Genomic DNA, 18,792 nt, shown 5'->3' on the forward strand with positions numbered 1-18,792 from the left:
CAAAGTATTCACAGCGGCCACAAGGCCTTGGATGCATGATCTTCCCTCTTCCCCTTCACCTCCTCTCTTAGGTACTCTTCCCTCTCCCTGCCTGTACTCAAGCCACTGCAGGATTTGTGCTGTTCCGCAAATATCCCAAACATGTTCCTGCAAGACCATAGCACACACTGTGCCCTCTTGCCTGGAATGCTCTTCCCCTAGATACAAATCTTTGCTCAAATGTCACTCAGTAAGCCTTTTCCTGATGCTATTTTTAACAATTGCAACACCTGTCTCCACCTCCCAAGTGACTCTCCCTAAGGCCTCCTTCCCTCCTTTAATTTTCTCGGTAGTGATTATAACCTCCCTGACACCCGCTGTGTTTCACTTATATGTTTCCAGTGTATGTTTATCCACTGACATGGAAGCTGTTTACTGCCGTATCCCAGCACCTGGAAACATGCCAGACACAGAAGGCACACAACATGTGTTGAATGAAAGAATAAGTTATTATACACACTGGGACAAAATGGTTTTCTGAAACAAATCCTAACAGCTCAACGAAAATTTCAATTGCTGTCTTCTTTCCTTGTTAAAGTCTTGCTCATAAAGTGGGTGACTTCTATCCCTGGGGAGGAATGCCTGGAGGCAGCTGGTGGCTGAGGGTCCTTCTTCCCCGAGGGGACCACTCCTGCATCAGTCAAGATCTCCTACAGGACTCAGAATACAACACAACATCTGCAATTGAGAATCAGCTTAATTTCTATTTGTTGAACCCACAGACAGGTGTTAAAAGCCTCACTGCCTAGTGCCCTTCCCAGCTGCCTTTCAGAAACATCAGCGAAAGCATCAATAAAAGTGGGACAGGTTCAGAAAGACCTGCTCAAAAACAAACCAAAATACTCTTGTAGGAAGGCTAAAGGCATCCCTTGAAGTTTTTAGAAAGAATAGAGGCCCATGACACAGGAAGACTTACATTCCCAGTTACTAAAACAAAGAGGTAACAATTTCCATTTCTCACTTCTGCTCACCTCTCTACCTTGAAAGCCTCGCCTTTGGGCTGGTTCCCTCTCAAAAAGAGCTCATCTCCTCACCTTGACCCACCCTCTCCTTCTCTCCAGGGCTCAGTCTCCAGGCTTCTTCTGACACTCCATGCCAGCTACTCCATGCCAGACTATAGGTCTCCCCGTGATGCAAGCTTGTCCAAAGCCGTGGCCCACAGGCTGCATGCTGACCAGGACGGCTTCGAATGAGGCCCAACACAAATTCATAAACTTTCTTAAAACATTATCAGATTTTTTTCTGTGACTTTTTTTTTTTTTTAGCTCATCAGCTATCATTAGTATATTTTATGTGTGGCCTAAGACAATTTTTCTTCCAGTATGGCACAGGGAAACCAAAAGAGCCGACACCCCTGCCTTAGTGCACTCTCAGGGCACCCCGCCATGTTCCTTCATAACTCTCATCACAAGCTGAAACTATGGATTATCTGTGTAACATCTGGTATTAAACTAGCCTAGAGGCCGGGAGCAGTGGCTCACCCCCGTAATCCCAGCACTTTGGGAGGCCAAGATGGGTGGATCGCTTGAGGTCAGGAGTTGGAGACCAGCCTGGCCAACGTGGTGATATCCCATCTCTACTAAAAATACAAAAATTAGCCAGGGGTGGTGGCACGCGCCTGTAATCTCAGCTACTTGGGAGGCTGAGACAGGAGAATTGCTTGAACCCAGGTTGCAGAGGTTGCAGAGAGCTCAGATCGCGCCACTGCTCCAGCCTGAGCTTCAAGAGTGAGACTCCATCTCAATAAATAAACAAACAAACAAACAAACAAACCAGCCTAGAAGCCCAATGACAAGAGGAACTACCCCTGTTTTATTCACTAATGCATACTCCATGCCTGGCAACTCTGCCAGGCACTGTTAAATGCTCCCTGAATTAATGGATAAAATTATGAATAACTGGACTCTAATTTGGTAATTTGTAATTTGGGCAGAACATTATTTTTAGATTATTTAAGGTTATCGGCCAGGCGCAGTGGCTCACACCTGTAATCCCAGCACTTTGGGAGGCCAAGGCCAGGGGATCACGAGGTCAGGAGATCGAGACCATCCTGGCTAACATGGTGAAACTCCGTATCTACTAAAAATACAAAAAAAAAATTAGCTGGGCGTGGTGGCAGGCACCTGTAATCCTACCTACTCTGGAGGCTGAGGCAGGAGAATAGCGTGAACCCGGGAGGCAGAGCTTGCAGTGAGCCAAGATCGCGCCACTGCACTCCAGCCTGGGCGACTGAGCAAGACTCTGTCTCAAAAAAATAAATAAATAAAATAAAAAATTAAAATTAAATTAAATTTTTAAAAACACAATAAATTAGCCGGGCATGATGGCATGCATCTGTAGTCCCAGCTACTCGGGAGGCTGAGGCAAGAGAATCACTTGAACCCAGGAGACAGAGGTTGCAGTGAGCTGAGACAGTGCCACTGCACTCCAGCCTGGGCGATAGAGCGAGACCCCATCTCGGAGAAAAAAAACAAAAGTATTGATTGGGCATCAAATTCTATGCTAGGCACTATAAAATACAAAATAAATAAGCATCTTGCCTTGAATTTAAAAAATAAAATGAAAATAGTCAAGAACAAATATCAACAAATATATAGACAATTAGTCTGGGACATGAGGATCCATGAACATCCAATGCAATTAAACCTAGAAAGTTTGGCTTAAGGAACACACCAGAACAGAGAGCAAGGTGCTGGAGATGTCCTGCATGGAGGGTATCAACTGAGAGGCAGCATGTCCGGCCATTAGTCACTGCAAGCGCCAGGACAGGGCAGGCTTAGCATGTATGAGGCAGGAGCCGGGCTCTGTAGACCCTGGTCTCAGGGCAGTCTGTTACTCTTCCTTTCTCTGCTTCTAGAGGAAGCAGGTCCTGCTAAAAGCTGCTGACCAGCCTTATTTGCACTCGGGGTTTGTCCAAACCTAACCGGGGGTGGTCCGTTCGGTTTCGCTCCAATTTTTCAGGGCTTTTATCAAAATATCAATGTGAAGTGAAAAGTGGGGGACAAAAATCATATGTACAGCAAGACCTTATTCTACAATAGAAAAATCTTGGCCGGGCGCGGTGGCTCAAGCCTGTAATCCCAGCACTTTGGGAGGCTGAGACGGGCGGATCGCGAGGTCAGGAGATCGAGACCATCCTGGCTAACACGGTGAAACCCCGTCTCTACTAAAAAATACAAAAAACTAGCCAGGCGAGGTGGCGGGCGCCTGTAGTCCCATCTGCTCGGGAGGCTGAGGCAGGAGAATGGCGTGAACCCGGGAGGCGGAGCTTGCAGTGAGCTGAGATCCGGCCACTGCACTCCAGCCCGGGCCACAGAGCAAGACTCTGTCTCAAAAAAAAAAAAAAAAAAAAAAGAAAAATCTTGAGAGGAATGTCTACCATTTCTTTTCTTCTTGACCCTTGATTGTATTCTCAAATTTTTCTTAACAAAAAATCACTCCTATAATCAGAAAAAGTATTTTTTACAATATTATAAATGTATCTGAGTTACTCGGCAATGTACTTAACACCACCAATTTCAGTGTCAGGTCATGACCCAAAATCAGCATAAACTTCTGTTTTCTCATGGTGTGAGGGAGAGGTCAGAAAAGACAATGCAAATACTTCTCAGGAAGCTGATTACAAGAAATGACTAGAAACAAGCCTTAGGAAGAAAGGCTAAAGAGAAAGAGAAAGTGAGAAAACCATTCCTCCTCTATTTCCTCTGAGCAAACGAGCATGCAGTGAGAAACATTCAGCTCAGACATAACATCATCGCGGGTGATAACCAGGGAAGATTCAGGAAAGAGGTGCAAGAGCGATAAGGGCATCCTTTTGTCTGGGTATTTTACCAAAGTAGGGAAACAACCATCTTTTCTTTCTTTTCTTTTCCTGGCTGGGAACTGGTGTGGTAACTGGGACACAGCAGTGAACAAAGAGACCCCATCCCTGCCCACGTGGAGTCGATGTCCAGCAGAGGGGACAGACACCAAACAAAACAATACAAATAATCTAATTACAATCAATATGGGTGCAATAAAGAAGTTCAGGGTCCTGGAACAGCATATAAATAGTTCAGCCCAATCTGAAGGATGAGTAGAAGTTAGCCAAGCAAGAGGGCCAAAAAAAGGGACTGCATAAATAAGGAAGGGCCTAGGGCTGACAGGTACAGGGTCCACGGAAGACACAGAAGGTCAGAATGGCTGAGGATGGAAGGCAGAGGAGCTTCTTGTGGGAGCGATCAGCTCACAGGGGAAGGCTGGAGCATGTCAAGGATTTGGAACTTCATCTTCACTGCAACATCGACTGGTAGAAAAATGACTGTGCTCGGGGCTGGGCGCGTGGCTCATGCATGCCTGTGATCCCAGCACTTTGGGAGGCCGAGGAGGGCAGATCATCAGGTCAGGAGATCGAGACCTTCCTGGCTAACATGGTGAAGCCCCATCTCTACTAAAAATATAAAAAATTAGCCGGGCATGGTGGCGTGTGCCTGTGGTCTCAGCTACTTGAGAGGCTGAGGCAGGAGAATCGCTTGAACTCAGGAGGCAAAGGTAGTAGTGAGCTGAGATCATGCCATTGCACTCCAGCCTGGGTAACAGAGTAGGAGTCTGTCCCAAAAAAAAAGAAAAATGTGCTCAAATGGCATGTGTGGGGAAGGAAGAGGATGTCAGGCTTGAGTAACTGGGTAAATGGTGCTCCCCTTTTCTGCAACTAGAAATATGATGAAGAGAACCAGAGCTAGAAAAGGCAGATCAGGAATCTGTGTTTGGACAAGTTGAATTTGAGATGCCCAAGATACATGGAATTAGGTTAGGTAGGCAGCTCGACACATAATAGTAGAGTTAAGAGGAAGGACTGGGTTGGAGACATAAGTTTAGGAGTCATCTGCATATGTAAGAGAATTAAAGCCACAGAAGTAGAAGAGATCTTTCAGGGGGACATATAAAGGGAGAAAAACAGTGTCTTAATCCATGCAGGCTGTTGTAACAAAACATTGTATACTGGGTGGCTGATAAAAACAGACATTTGTTTCTCATAGTTCTGGAGGCTGGGAAGTCTGAGATCAAGGTGCCAGCAGAATCAGTGTCTGGTGAGGGCCATTCCTTATAGATCACACCTTCTAGCGCTGTATCCTCATATGGTAGAAGGGCCCAGGCAGCTCTCTGGGGCCTCTTTTATAAGACCACTAATCCCATGTATGAGGGCTCTACCCCCACTGACTTAATCACCTTCCAAAAGGTCCACCTCCTAATATCATCACCTTATTAATTAGTATTTCAACATATGAATTCAGGGGAGACACAAACATTCAGACCATAGCAAGCAGGGAGTTGAGGGTGCACCTTAAGGGAGTCCTACATGCAAAGCTGTGTAGAAAAGTAGCAGTCTACGCAAGAAACTGAAAAGGAGCTGCCGAGAGGTAATGGGAAATCCAGGAGGATGTGCTATCACAGGAGCCATGGCGAAGAACATTTCAACCATGGGGAGGAGAACTAATTGGGCAAGCAGCTGAGAGAATAACACATAAGAGACAGGGGGGCTGAAAACTGATCACTGGGTGTATAGCCTACAGAGAGGGATTTGGGTATCGAAGTAGGGGCAGAAGCCAGATTGGCAAGAGTTGAAGAGCAAATGAGTAAATGAGAGGTGAGGAATAGAGGGAGCTTTTTTTTTTGAGATGGAGTCTTGCTGTGTTGCCCAGGCTGGAGTGCAATGGCGTGATCTCCACGCACCGCAACCTCCGCCTCCTGGATTCAAGTGATTCTCCTGCCTCAGTCTCCTGAGTAGCTGGGATTACAGGCATCTGCCACCACACCCAGCTAATTTTTTGTGTTTTTAGCAGAGATGGGGTTTCACCATGTTGGCCAGACATGATTCCACCACGCAGAATCACCTGGGCAGGTTCTGAGGGTTTTTGTTTTGTTTATAGCTTTGTTTATAGCTTTATTGGGGTATACTTCACATATCATAAAATTCCCCTATTTAAAGTGCACAGTTCAAGTCAGGTGCGGTGGCTCACGCCTGTAATCCTAGCACTTTGGGAGGCCAAGGCAGGCAGACTGCCTGAGCTCAGGAGTTCGAGACCACCCTGAGCAACATGGTGAAACCCTGTCTCTACTAAAATGCAAAAAATTGGACAGGCATGTTAGTAGGCACCTGTAGTCCCAGCTACTCAGGAGGCTGAGGCAGGAAAATTGCTTGAACCCAGGAGGTGGCGGTTGCAGTGAGCATTGTGCCACTGCACTCTAGCTTGGGCAACAGAGTGAGACTCCATCTTAAAAAAAAAAAAAAAATGTACAGGTCAGTGTGTTTTGGTATCTTCAACCCATTACCACAATCTTATTTTATAATTTTTCCAACACTCAAATACGAAGCCCTTACTTATTAGTAGTCATTCCCTTTTCTGTCTCCCCTACCACCTCCCTACATCCCCGCTCTAACTCTACCCTCACCCCAACCTCAAGACCAGACTGGCCAACATGGCAAAACCCCATCTCTACTGAAAATACAAAAACGAGCTAGGTGTGGTGGCAGGTACCTGTAATCCCAGATACTTGGGAGGGTGAGGCAGGAGAATTGCTTGAACCTAGGAGGCAGAGGTTGCAGTGAGCCGAGAATGTGACACTGCACTCTAGCCTGGATGACAGAGCGAGGCTCCATCTCAAAAAAAAAAAAAAAAAAAGCATTTTTTAAATGGCTGGAAATAAAAAGAAGTGTTTTCAAAAGAGCATTAAAATAAGGGCAGTGATTAGATGTACTTCAGTTGGGTCTAGAAGAGGACAATGATGTACCAAGAAGCGCTAAACGAAAATGTTTCTGGATATCTACCTGAACTCTGAGTACACAAGTTCCCAAAGGAAAATGCTAGTGCAAAGAGCAAAACCCTTGCCTAATAGATTGTAAATGAGACACTAAGCCTCAAAGAAAGTATCATAGTCAACTGCAGTCCACCTGACGTGCATATTTTCTTATAGATACAAACTCATTTTCCCTGCCCCCTTTCTCTTTTTCCTTCTGTGTGTGAATGCAATAACCTCTCTAGGACTTTTCTTTTCTACAGAATTAAGTCTAGACAGCCTGGTCTAGGCGCTGAGATGGTCCTGGTAAGCTAGCTTGTGATCAGTAGGATGCACTGCATCTGCAAAACAGCTGCTCCCCTCTTACTAAAAATGAGATTATTAGCATTTTGAACCAAACCATCAAACCTACTTCCATCCAACAGCCAGCAACTAACTCTTCATGAGGAATAAAACTCTTCTTCGGCTGCAGGACACCAAAGAAGCCCTGAGCTGGTGTTTTCCTAGCACAGGGACAGCTAAAGGGTAGGCAGGAATGACGGCACCTACCTCTTTAGCTCTGCGATGAGCAGTGCAGTGCAAGGAACTCCCAGGGTCATCAGAGAGATGTTGTTGATGGCAGGCTTGACAAATGCCAGGCACGTCGTAACTGCAGACAGGACACAGACCACCACCTTGAACCTGCCCCTGAATCCATGAAAACAAAACCAAATCCATTAGAAAAGGAATTATTGTTTGTTTGTTTGTTTAATGTTAGCAAGGTACAGGCATTGCCAGAAATGCAGGCTGAAACGAAATTCTGTGCTAAGTACCAAGGTTCAAAAAGCCACTCACACTCATTGGCTTAGGAATTCCACTTCAAGGAACTTATCCTTAGGAAATAGTCAGAGATTTTCAAAATATTTAGCCATGAGAATGGTAAAATTACAGTCAACCTACATCATTGAGGGTGAGATATGGATAACTGTTTTCTTCATGCGATTTTTCTGTATTTTTTTAGATGTTCAATTTCTCTGTATTTTTTCAGATGTTCTACAGCAGGGTTTAGCAATTTTTTTCTATAAAGGATTTTTGGGTTTGGGCTAGGTATGGTGGCTCACATCTGTAATCCTAGTGCTTTGGGAGGCCAAAGTGGGAGGGTGGCCTGAGCCCAGGAGTTTGAGGTTACAGTAAGCTATAACCTAAAAATAAAATAAATTATATATATATATATATTTTAAATTAAATACATGTTTTTATATATGCGTAGATAAAGAATATATAGTATATAGTTATATTATATATAACTATATTATACATATCTAAATATAGTGTAACTATATGGTTATATATAAGTATAAATATATAATTAAATATATGCATTAATAAATATGTGTAATCATATTAAACATCAATTATATTTAATAAATCATATATACATACACACATATACACACACACACACACACATATATATAGGTTTTACAGGTTCTAAGGTCTCTGCCACAGCTACTCAACTCTGTCATTACAGAGAATAAGTAAATGAATGGGCACAGCTGGGAGCCAATAAAACCTGATGTGCAAAACAGAACCCTTTTGGCCCACGGGATGTAGTTTGTCACCCTCTGTTCTACAAAGTGAACATGTATAACTTTCATAAGTAAAACACAGACCATTCACAAATCATACAGCATCCTAGTTTAAAAGAAAAATTATCCTATGTGTCTAGCACACCCAAAAAAAAGTTTTAAGAAAAAATTTCAATAGACTAAGAAAAAATAATCTATATTTACTGACAACCTACAAGTCTAGTATGCACTAGAATCTACATGGACAAGTTTTTGAAATGACAAGTCTTAGACAAATAATTGATACTATCTTCACACCCCTCAGTGGAGGTCATTTCAGTAGAAAGAGCCAGAAGTGGCGACGTGATCCTAGACATGCTTTTTTTACTCCCTGGGACCCATTTCCTTATCTGTAAAACGAAAAGGCTGGACGAGACGATTTCCAAGGCCTCATTCATGACTTAAATTTAGGAGTACATGATTTTCCTGAAGTTTCTGTTATTCCTCATTAGCACAATTTACTTTGGCCAAGAGCCCCTGGAACAGGTCACAGTTAGGAAGCCAATTTGAATGAAATTCCATTATAAAGAAATTAAAGGGCATTGAACCCTCAAAATACAAATTTATCTTTTAAATAGGAAAGCCATTCATCATCAAGGCACAGGAAATCATTGATCAAGCTGCCAACTTTCAGACTGGAATGAACAGGAATTATAGCTCTGAACTTCTACCAGAGGAAAAAATATATGTGGGAAAGGCTCCAGGCAGCTAATCCTCAGGAGAGGCATGTTTTTCTCCTGGCCTCGGCTGGTGTCCTTCATCTACTGGAGGAAAGGCCGCCTGCTCCAGCCTCAGGGTGACGGCCCACAGCCATCACGTGCAGGGCCCTTGGGGACCCACAAGAACTCTTCCACTGGGTTTGACACATGCTAAGGCAATTTGGCCTTTTCGTTAGGATAAACACATAATCAGAAATGTCCAGAGTGCATCACCTCTCTGTACCCAGTGGTTTAAGAACTAGGCACAGGTCAGAGAGGGCAACAGAGTGATTCAAGGCATAGGTGTTCCAGTGAGACCGATATGCATTCAAATCCTGCTTGCATTACTTAGCAGCTGTGAGACCTTTGGCAAGTAACTCAACTCTTTGAGCCTTTCCCACATAAAAATTAAGACGCTCTGCCTCATAGTGTTCTTGTAAGCATTAACACAGTGCCTGGTACATGTTATGTGCTAACAAAATTCATTATTACTATTATCCTTACCATCATTTTAAAAATAAATACTACTTTAAATAATATTATTGTTGTTGATATCATACTCTCAGGGAAAATGTGACTGAGCTGCTGTTGCAATCACCAAAGGCTCCACAGAGTACTGCCAAATGGTTTAAAGGCAGTAAGCTTAAAAAAAAATGGGTTTTTGTTGTTGTTGTTGTTTTGTTTTTGTTTTTTTTTTAGACAGAGTCTGACTCTGTCACCCAGGCTAGAGAGCAGTGGCACAATCTCAGCTCACTGAAACCTCCGCCTCCTGGGTTCAAGCGATTCTCCTGCCTCAGCCTCCCAAGTAGCTGGGATTACAGGCGCCCACCACCACACTAAGCTAATTTTTGTATTTTTAGTAGAGATGGGGTTTCACCATGCTGGCCAGGCTAGTCTCAAACTCCTGACCTCAGCCTCCCAAAGTGCTGAGATTACAGGCATGAGCCACTGCACCCAGCTGCAAAACATGCTTTCTTTAGAGAGGTCATCTGCAGACGACTCCCCATGTCAGGTCCAGAAGGTGTACAGGAATGTGCAGGCCAACAAAGACATCCTGTGAACACAAACAGCTGGGAGAAGTAAACAGAGGCCATGTGGGCAGCAGAAAGACAGCCAGCCAGCCCAGCAGACCCCAGAGTCAACAGAGGCCCTGGGTACAAGAGAGCTAGAAAGATCCAGGAGTAAGAGGCCCTAACAGGGTGTTTTTCTAAACTGTGATTGATGACAGCCTCTGGTCCTGTTTTCCACTTTCCAGCCCGTTAGGGTCTCACACTGAAACCCAAGGTCAGGAAACCCTTAGCACCACTGCTTCCTGTATTCTGTAATCCAAAATCTAATAACCCAGTACCATCATCAAAATATTTTCATAGTAAAGCTGCTACTGTTATCATTAACTACCCTTTAAAGTAGTGGTTTTCAAGCCTATATCCTGTGTCCTTTTTTACCAAAGTAAAACTTTGTTTTCAGGCTTGAAAACTACTATCATTGGCTTTTTTACCAAAGTAAAAAGGGACACAGGGTATAGGCTTGAAAACCACTATCACTGGCTACACTTTAAAGCAGTGGTAATTTCATTTCTGAAATGAAATAAAATTTATAGATGATAAAACCTCCCATCATAATGACCACCAAAAACATGTCCACAAGATTTCTAAATGTCGCATAGGAATTGGAAATGTCCCTGGTTAAGATCTACTGCTATAAGCTACCAAAACTTAATCTATTTAGAACAGCCAGCCCTTGATAGTCACAGCACTATAGCATTTGGTCATGAAAGGGACCTCAGAGGGGTAGTTCAACCCTGTTATTTTATAACTAAAGCACTAAGGCCCAGAGAGTTTAAGATTCCAGCCTCAAGTCATCCAGCAAGAATGCTAGCAGGGCGGGCAGATCCCAGACTGCTCCCTTGCTGTTCAAGATTCGAAAAATTAAGTAGATTATAAACTGAAGGCTGTCCTGATATTTTCTAAAGAAAAAATCATAAAAACTACAGAAGAATAAATTATTTAAGAAGTGGATACAAGATTGGGCACAGTGGTTCATGCCTGTTATCCCAGCACTTTGGGAGGCCAAGGTGGGAGGATCTCTTGAGCCCAGGATTTGAGACCAGCCTGGGTAACACGATAAAACCTTGTCTCTACAAAAAAAAAAAACCAAAATTAGCCAGGTGCAGTGACAGGCAGCTGTGGTCCCAGTCACTTGGGAGGCTGAGGTAGGAGGATCACGTGAGCACAGGAGCCAGAGGTTGCAGTGAGCTGTGATTGTGCCACTGCACTCCAGCCTGGGCAACAGAGTGAGATCCTGTCTCCAAAAAACAAAACAAAACAAAATAGATACAATTAGCCTACAATAGTTCCTTGTTCTCATTTTTTTCTCAAAATAAAAATATCTAAAAATTATTAATAACCATCAACAATTGAGTATATGTCCTGAAGAGTCTCAGGACATTCTAGGCAAGATGAAAGAAAGTTTTTTTTTCCATAAATCCAACATTTATATCCCACTGACATAATGAACATTAATAATTTCCCTATATAAAATATGTGCAACTATTACATATCAATAAAAAATTCAGGCCAGGCACAGTGGCTCATGCCTGTAATCCCAGCACTTTGTGAGGCCAAGGCAAGCGGATCACTTGAGGTCAGGAGTTCGAGACCAGCCTGGCCAATCTGGTGAAACCCTGTCTCTACTAAAAATACAAAAATTAGCTGGGCGTGGTGGCAGGTGCCTGTAATTCTAGCTACTTGGGAGAATGAGGCAGGAGAATCGCTTGAACCCAGGAGGCAGAGGTTTCAGTGAGCCAAGATCACACCACTGCTCTCGCCTGGGCGACAGAGCAAGACTTCATCTCAAAAACAAACAAACAAACAAACAAAAAACAGAAAAACAAAAAAAAAAGAACCACTTGTCCATAAGCCATTCATAATAACCACCAGAACCTATTGAGTCTTTACTCTGTGTGAGCCATTGTACCTTATGCACTTTTCTCATGTATTTCTGACCGCATCAGGAAGATACTTTTGTCATCTCCACTTTACGGACAAGCAAAATGCGGTCCCAGAGCCTTTTTTTTTTAAGTGAATTGTTATTCAAAGCCATGTTGCCTAATCCAAACTCACTTAGCCACCACACTCTACTGTCACTTCTCCAAAAATCTCATATTAAAATGATTTTTAATGTGTGTTTAGAATATTCCAGCTAAGGCCAGATGTGGTGGCTCACGCCTGTAATCCCAGCACTTTGGGAGGCCAATGCGGGCAGATCACCTGAGGTGAGGAGTTCAAGACCAGCCTGACCAACATGGCAAAACCCCGTCTCGACCAAAAACACAAAAATCAGCCACATGTGGTGGCATGCGCCTCGAATCCCAGCGACTCAGGAGGCTGAGGCAGGAGAATCGCTTGAACCTGGGAGGCAGAGGTTGCAGTGAGCCGAGATTGCGCTACTGCACTCCAGCCTGGGCAATAAGAGTGAAACTCTTGTCTCAAAAAAAAAAGAAAGAAATAAAAAAGAATATTCCAGCAAAGTCTAGATCAAGAAGAAAAGAAAAAGAAAAAAGAAAAGAAAAGAAAAAAGGAAGGAAGGGAGGGACAGAGGGAGGGAGGGGCAGGCAGGCAGACAGACAGGAGGGAGGGAGGGAGGGAAGGGAGGGAAGGGAGAAAGAAAGAAAAGGAGATAATTTGTTTACTATTTGGTAAGTTCAGGCAGATAAACCAGAAATCCTTGATCTACAGAAATCCTGATTTTGACATGATTTTTTTGGTCTGGTCTGCCACTTCCACTGCAGAGCTGCCACCTGTCCCATGTCATGGGGAGTGAAGTACATGTAAAGGGGCTTGGCCTTTTTGCCCTCCCTGGTCACTGGAAAATTGAAGATGTGCAAATAGAGTTGAAATCTTTACTTTTTCCTTAACATGCACCTTTTATTTCTTTGCTCATTAAAATTTTCAATGTCCGTTATCTCCATCAACTTATATGTATATCTCAGAAATGCCAGGCAGAACTCTCCTCTCCATGCCCCAGGCTGTCAGGAAAGCTAACTTTGACTGAGCCCTCTCCGTGTTGCTTAGTATTATGCTAAATGCACTACAGGATCGTCTCAAAGATGAACACTATTGTTTACTTAATTTTATAGACAAGGAAATAGAGTCAAGACAAGTCATACAGTTAGCAAGTTGTAAAGCTAGGATTCAACCCGGACTGTTTCCAAAGCCAGGGATATATACACATATGGTATCCAGTGCCTCCAGAGGAGGACAGAGTGGCTATATCATCACATCTTCCCCAGAGAAATGCTGCAGGCTGCTGGTGATGAAAAACTCCCAACAGTCACAGACAACTCTGCCTCACAATGTGTTTTCATTATTTTTTCTATTTTTTTAAATGAGGTTTCACTGTGTTGCGCAGGCTGGGCTCAAGCTCCTGGGCTCAAGAAATCTTCCTGCCTCAGCTTCCTGAGTGGCTGGGACTACAGGCGTGCACCACCTCAACAGGCCCTGTTTTCATTATTAAAGTTGGTAAGCTTTAACTACCAATGTCATCACCCCATTTTCTTCTTTCCTGCTCAAACAACATTCCCCCTACCTCAAGAACCCAGAAAAGAAAAGAAAAAAAAGTTTTCTATAAGTAATACATTAAAAACTGTCCCTTGGAATTTCAACCCAGGCCTCCAGAATGCCACAAACAAATACACAAAACCTTTATTCCCATTTCTTCAATTTCTTACTCAGACTTGAAAAATAAGTTATCTGAGAAAAGCGATTCCTCAGCTCTCAATGTAACGTACACCAGGTTTAGAGAAAGCATGGCGGTGACTGGTGGGTACCTTTCAAGACAGAAGGAAAAGTCAAAGGGTAAATGGCTTATTTCTCAGGCAGAGTCAAAAGGTCCCTACCTGCAGAACCACCTCATGACCCTACCTGGTGCCCTCTACCTCCACCTGCATGCTTAACCCCTTCCTTGCCTCCCAAGGCTTCTCTTAAAGTTGAACAAGGAAACTAAACATGACTGGAAACTGGTGACAGCATAAACCAACCTGGCCACATTTGAAAGCATATTTTCCCTGCTGATTAGAAGGCCTCACCAAGATGGAGAACCACTTTTTCATCTGAGATGAGGGACTTCTACTTGTAAACAGCCTTTCTCTGTCTCTCATTCCCTTGCTCTCTTTCTCTCTCTCTCTCTCCGCCCCCCCACCCCTGCCCTTTCACTCTTTCGCTTTTATTTTCTGATAAGTAACCTTCTTGAGAGTACTTCTATCTGCTAGTGGATACTCAGAGATAATACTATTCAATTCAAATCCTGATTCCCAGAATAAGACTGTACAGCGAATCCAATTAAAGTATGTTTTCTCCCTATCTCATTTTAAAATAAATATTTAGTAATAAAATTAGGCCATGGCCAAGTGCGGAGGCTCACACCTACAATCCCAGCACTCTGGGAGGCCAAGAGGGGAAGATCACTTGAACCCAGGAGTTTGAGACCAGCCTGGGCAACATGACGAGACCCTGTCTCTATTTAAAAAAAAAAAATTAGGCCAGGTGCAGTGGTTCACATCTGTAGTCCCAGCACTTTTGGAGGCCGATGTGGGCAGATTGCTTGAGCCCAGGAGTTCAAGACCAGCCTGGGCAACATAACGAGGCCCCTTCTCTATAAAAAAATACAAAAATTAGCCAGGCATGGTGGCGTGCACCTGTAGTCCCAGTTCCTGGGGAGGCTGAGGTGGGAGGATCAGCTGAGCCTGGGGAGGCTGAGATGGCATTTAGCCAGGACTGCTCCACTGCACTGCAGCCTGGGCACAGAGTCAGATGAAAGAAAAGAAAGAAAAGAAGGAAGGAAGGAAGGGAGGAAGGGAATGGGGAGGGGAGGGAAAGGGAGGGAGGGAAAGGAAAAGGAGGGAAGGGAAGGAAGGAGGGGAAGGGAAAGAAGGGAAGGAAGGAAAAGAAGGAACGGAAAAAAAGATAGGAAAGAAAGAGAGAAAGAAAGGGAGAAAAGGAGAAAGAGAGAGAGAAAGAAAGAGGAAGGAAAGAAAGAAAAAGAAAGAGAGAAAGAGAGAGAAAGCAAGAAAGCAAGCAAGAAAGATTAATGTGTTAATTTTGTTAAAAAAAAAAAAAGTCAACCAGTCAGATGAAAGGTAAAAGCGGCTATTCCTCTCTGCTGCAATGCCCAAGAACAGCCAATGGCTGTAGTTAGGTGTCCTCACCTCCCAGGCATTTTTGTGCTAATACAAAAACATACTCAGAAAGAGTTTAGTTCATTCATTCTAAAATTAGGATATCACATATACAATTATATAATGTGCCCCTTGCAGCCAGCATTTTTCATAGACGCTTCTCCATTTCAGTCCACAGATAGCAGCTTTAGTTCTCAGCAGCTGCACAGCTCCTGTTCCTTTTCATAGTGCCAGTAAAACTGTAATGAATTATTTTCTTTTCCTGATAGAACTCTTCCATGGGCACATACCGTTTGCTTCACTGAATCCATAGTTTTAGACTATTTAGCCATATAGGTATATTTTGACAAAACAGTGTTCTACAGAAAATGTGGGTAATATGTTCCAGGAGCGTTTCTCATCTGTATTGGGCTGAATCTCCTCTGTGCCTCTAGATAGTAACAAACCTCACATAGCTCCTCAGAAAGACTTTCTCTGACCAAACTCTAAATCAGCAAACTAAGTCACCACTATACCCTTATCAGCTTCACTTTTTATCACAGTACCTGACATATCCTAACATTATATTATTTACTTGTTTGCTTGTTGATTTGTAATCTCCCCAACTTCAGTGTAAGCTCATTAGACTCTGCTGTTTTGTTTACTGTGATATTCCAGTGCCTAGAAAAATGCATAGTAAAATACAAGTGTTGAAAAATATTTACTGGATGAATACCTGTATAACCCTAACACAATGGCTATTAAAATGCATCCCTTCCTGAAATTCTGGGTTTCCAATTTGAACATATATACGGTATATGAGTGTGTGTGTGTGTGTGTGTGTGCACGTACACACAGGTGCACAGCTCTCATCAGAAGCAAAAAGAAAAAAAAAAGACAACTTGAAAACTACAGTTCATTGGAACTACAAGTGTAGCTCCAAGAACCAGTTCATTAGTCCGGATTCTACTTCAGATGTATAAAACTGGTAGAGTTGGATTAGTCTCAAGGAAATGTTCTAGCAGAAAATCAAAGAGTATTGAATAACCATTCAGTAATGCCGCCTCCACTGAAGGTCTTTCCACTCTTGCTCATATCAAACAAGGGCACTATTTGACTTTTGTTCCTAATGTTATATCAGTTCTTCCCCAAGCATTATTAAAATTCCCTCTCTAATCTGTCAGTTTACTTATATTGTCAGATCATAAAAACAATCAACAGATATTGAACAAGAATACGATAAGCTCATCACTAGGCTGAGTTCAATCATGTGCTATTTTTCTTCATATATACATTGTTATATTGGGTACTGTACCTAGTGGTAAATGCAAAAATGTTTAGTGCAAGCTTACCGGTCATTCCGAAAGATCTTTGGTAGATACCTTCTGGGGAACCACATGGCCAAAGCACACATCAGAACCCAAAGGATTGCAAGTTCATCAAGCATCTGACCCAGGAAACTAAGGGTTGCATGGAAGTAGACGGATCCAATTCCTAGAATCAATTACAACCAATAAAAAAAGGTCACCACAGAAGAGACACAAATTCAATACACTGCTTAAGGATAGTCCTTTCACCAATAGTTATCACAGTCACCAGATCACTCGCTCCCTCTGAAAAAAGAAACTGAAGAAAGAAACTCACACCACCCAGGCATGCATGCCTCAAGTCTAGAAAGAGGATTTCAACTAGGGCTCAAATATCAGCACATCAGAACTTTAACAACTCCACAGTTAAACACATTCTGTCTTCATCCACTGAGCCTTTCTGGGAAGAGGCAGTAAATAAAATTCAACAGTCCCTCACTGTTAAGAATTCCCAGCCTGCCTGTGGGAGGAAATGGAAACGACACAAGTATTTCACAAAATAATGAGGGATCAAACATCTACATTTTCTTCTTTAACTTTAGTCCATTAGAAACCAGTCTCCCCAGAGATCAATTGTTTCATAAGACTTTCTTCAGACGTTCCGAAAATTGCACTGGCATAGCCCCAATAGCTACTACACAAATGAAGTCTCAAATGCACGCAAGTGATAGTAATGCCAAGCTTGTTATCAAGCCTGCATTCAAGAGTCCTTCTGCCATCAAGTAAGTGGGAAAAAAAGTATGCTAAGACCTCAGAGTGACTTTAGTTTACAAAACATTATGTTCAAAGGGGACAGGAAGTGTGTGGGATTCCTTCTACCCTCCCAACACCCTGTTAAGTCCGTGTTCCCAAACGACTCCACTTACCCACTACAACTAAAAGAGTCCAGATTAAGTAGATGCCGCTGTTGAAGCATGTTGCATACTGACGAAACAAGCACATGCAGATGGGCGGTAAAATGAAAAATAAGACATTGCTGATCTGCAGGAAAAAAATGTAAAACAGAAAGATGAGAATTAAGTAAAAAAGGCAAAAAATAAAATGGCCTCTTCCAAGTATGTCCTTGCAAACTGGGATAAACGTGGTCATATATCTTGTTTAAGCTCTTGCACATTTTTTCTTTCTTTTTTCTTTGAGATGGAGTCTCACTCTGTCACCCAGGCTGGAAGGCTGAAGTGCAGCGGCACAACCTCGGCTCACTGCAACCTCTACCTCCCGAGTTCAAGCAATTCTCCTGCCTCAGCCTCCCGAGTAGCTGGGACTACAGGCACCCACCACCATGCCTGGCTAATTTTTGTATTTTTAGTAAGACAAGGTTTCACCATATTGGCCAGGCTGGTCTTGAACTCCTGACCTCAGGTGATCTGCCTGCCTCAGCCTCCCAACGTGCTGGGATTGCAGGTATGAGCCACCACACCCAGCCTCTTACACTTTTTTTGACTATAGATACACAATCAGGAGAACTTAAAACTTTTAAAATGACCATTTAAGGGGCTCCCCGCTGCTTCTTTGATCATAGGAGTAACTATAAAAGCACTGCAGTCTATGAAAGCTGCCCAAGCTCCTCTTGATTCAATGAACCAGTAATTCTCATTGCAATGTTAATTATGAATCATTCTAATTTACTTGCACTTACTTTTTTTTCACAATCTTTTTTTAAGAGACTTGGTCTAGCTATGCTGTCCAGGCTGGGCTGAAGTGATCCTCCCACCACAGCCTCCCAAGTAGCTGGGACTAGGCACATGCCACCACGCCTGGCTGCATTTATTTTTTTATTTTTTTATTTTTGAGACAGAGTTTGTTTCTTATAGCCCAGGCTGGAGTTCTCTGGTGCGATCTCAGCTCACTGCAACCTCCGCCTCCTGGGTTCAAGCAATTATTCTGCCTCAGCCTCCCGAGTAGCTGGGATTACAGGCACTCACCACCACACCCAGCTAATTTTTGTATTTTTAGTAGAGACGGGGTTTCACCATGTTGGCCAGGCTGGTCTCAAACTCCTGACCTCAGGTGATCCACTTGCTTCAGGCCTCCCAAAGCGCTGGGATTATAGGCGTGAGCCACTGTGCCCACTCGCATTTGTGTTTTTAAAGATAAAGTCTGCATTAAATAAGGTAAAAAAAAAAAAAAAAAAAAAAAAAAAAGTTTAATGA

The 18,792-nt window shown here is 43.1% G+C and overlaps 1 protein-coding gene across 4 annotated transcripts in view; it reads right to left on the reverse strand.

The window, feature by feature from the left end:
* ACER2 (alkaline ceramidase 2) overlaps nt 1-18,792 on the reverse strand; it is a 52,773-nt gene that overhangs the window by 9,741 nt on the left and 24,240 nt on the right. For 2 of the 4 annotated variants that reach the window (XM_050761341.1, XM_050761340.1), the window contains 4 exons: nt 17,509-17,623; nt 16,628-16,769; nt 7,366-7,503; nt 6,558-6,679 (listed from right to left, as the gene is read on the reverse strand). In XM_050761341.1, the coding sequence (XP_050617298.1) occupies nt 6,558-6,679; nt 7,366-7,503; nt 16,628-16,769; nt 17,509-17,584 (478 nt within the window). In that variant the 5' untranslated portion in view covers nt 17,585-17,623. The remainder of the gene's footprint in view (nt 1-6,557; nt 6,680-7,365; nt 7,504-16,627; nt 16,770-17,508; nt 17,624-18,792) is intronic. The other 2 variants (XM_050761344.1, XM_050761342.1) reach the window with 1 other exon arrangement.

The sequence above is a fragment of the Macaca thibetana genome, chromosome 15 (assembly GCF_024542745.1).
Source record: "Macaca thibetana thibetana isolate TM-01 chromosome 15, ASM2454274v1, whole genome shotgun sequence".
NCBI lineage: Eukaryota > Metazoa > Chordata > Mammalia > Primates > Cercopithecidae > Macaca > Macaca thibetana.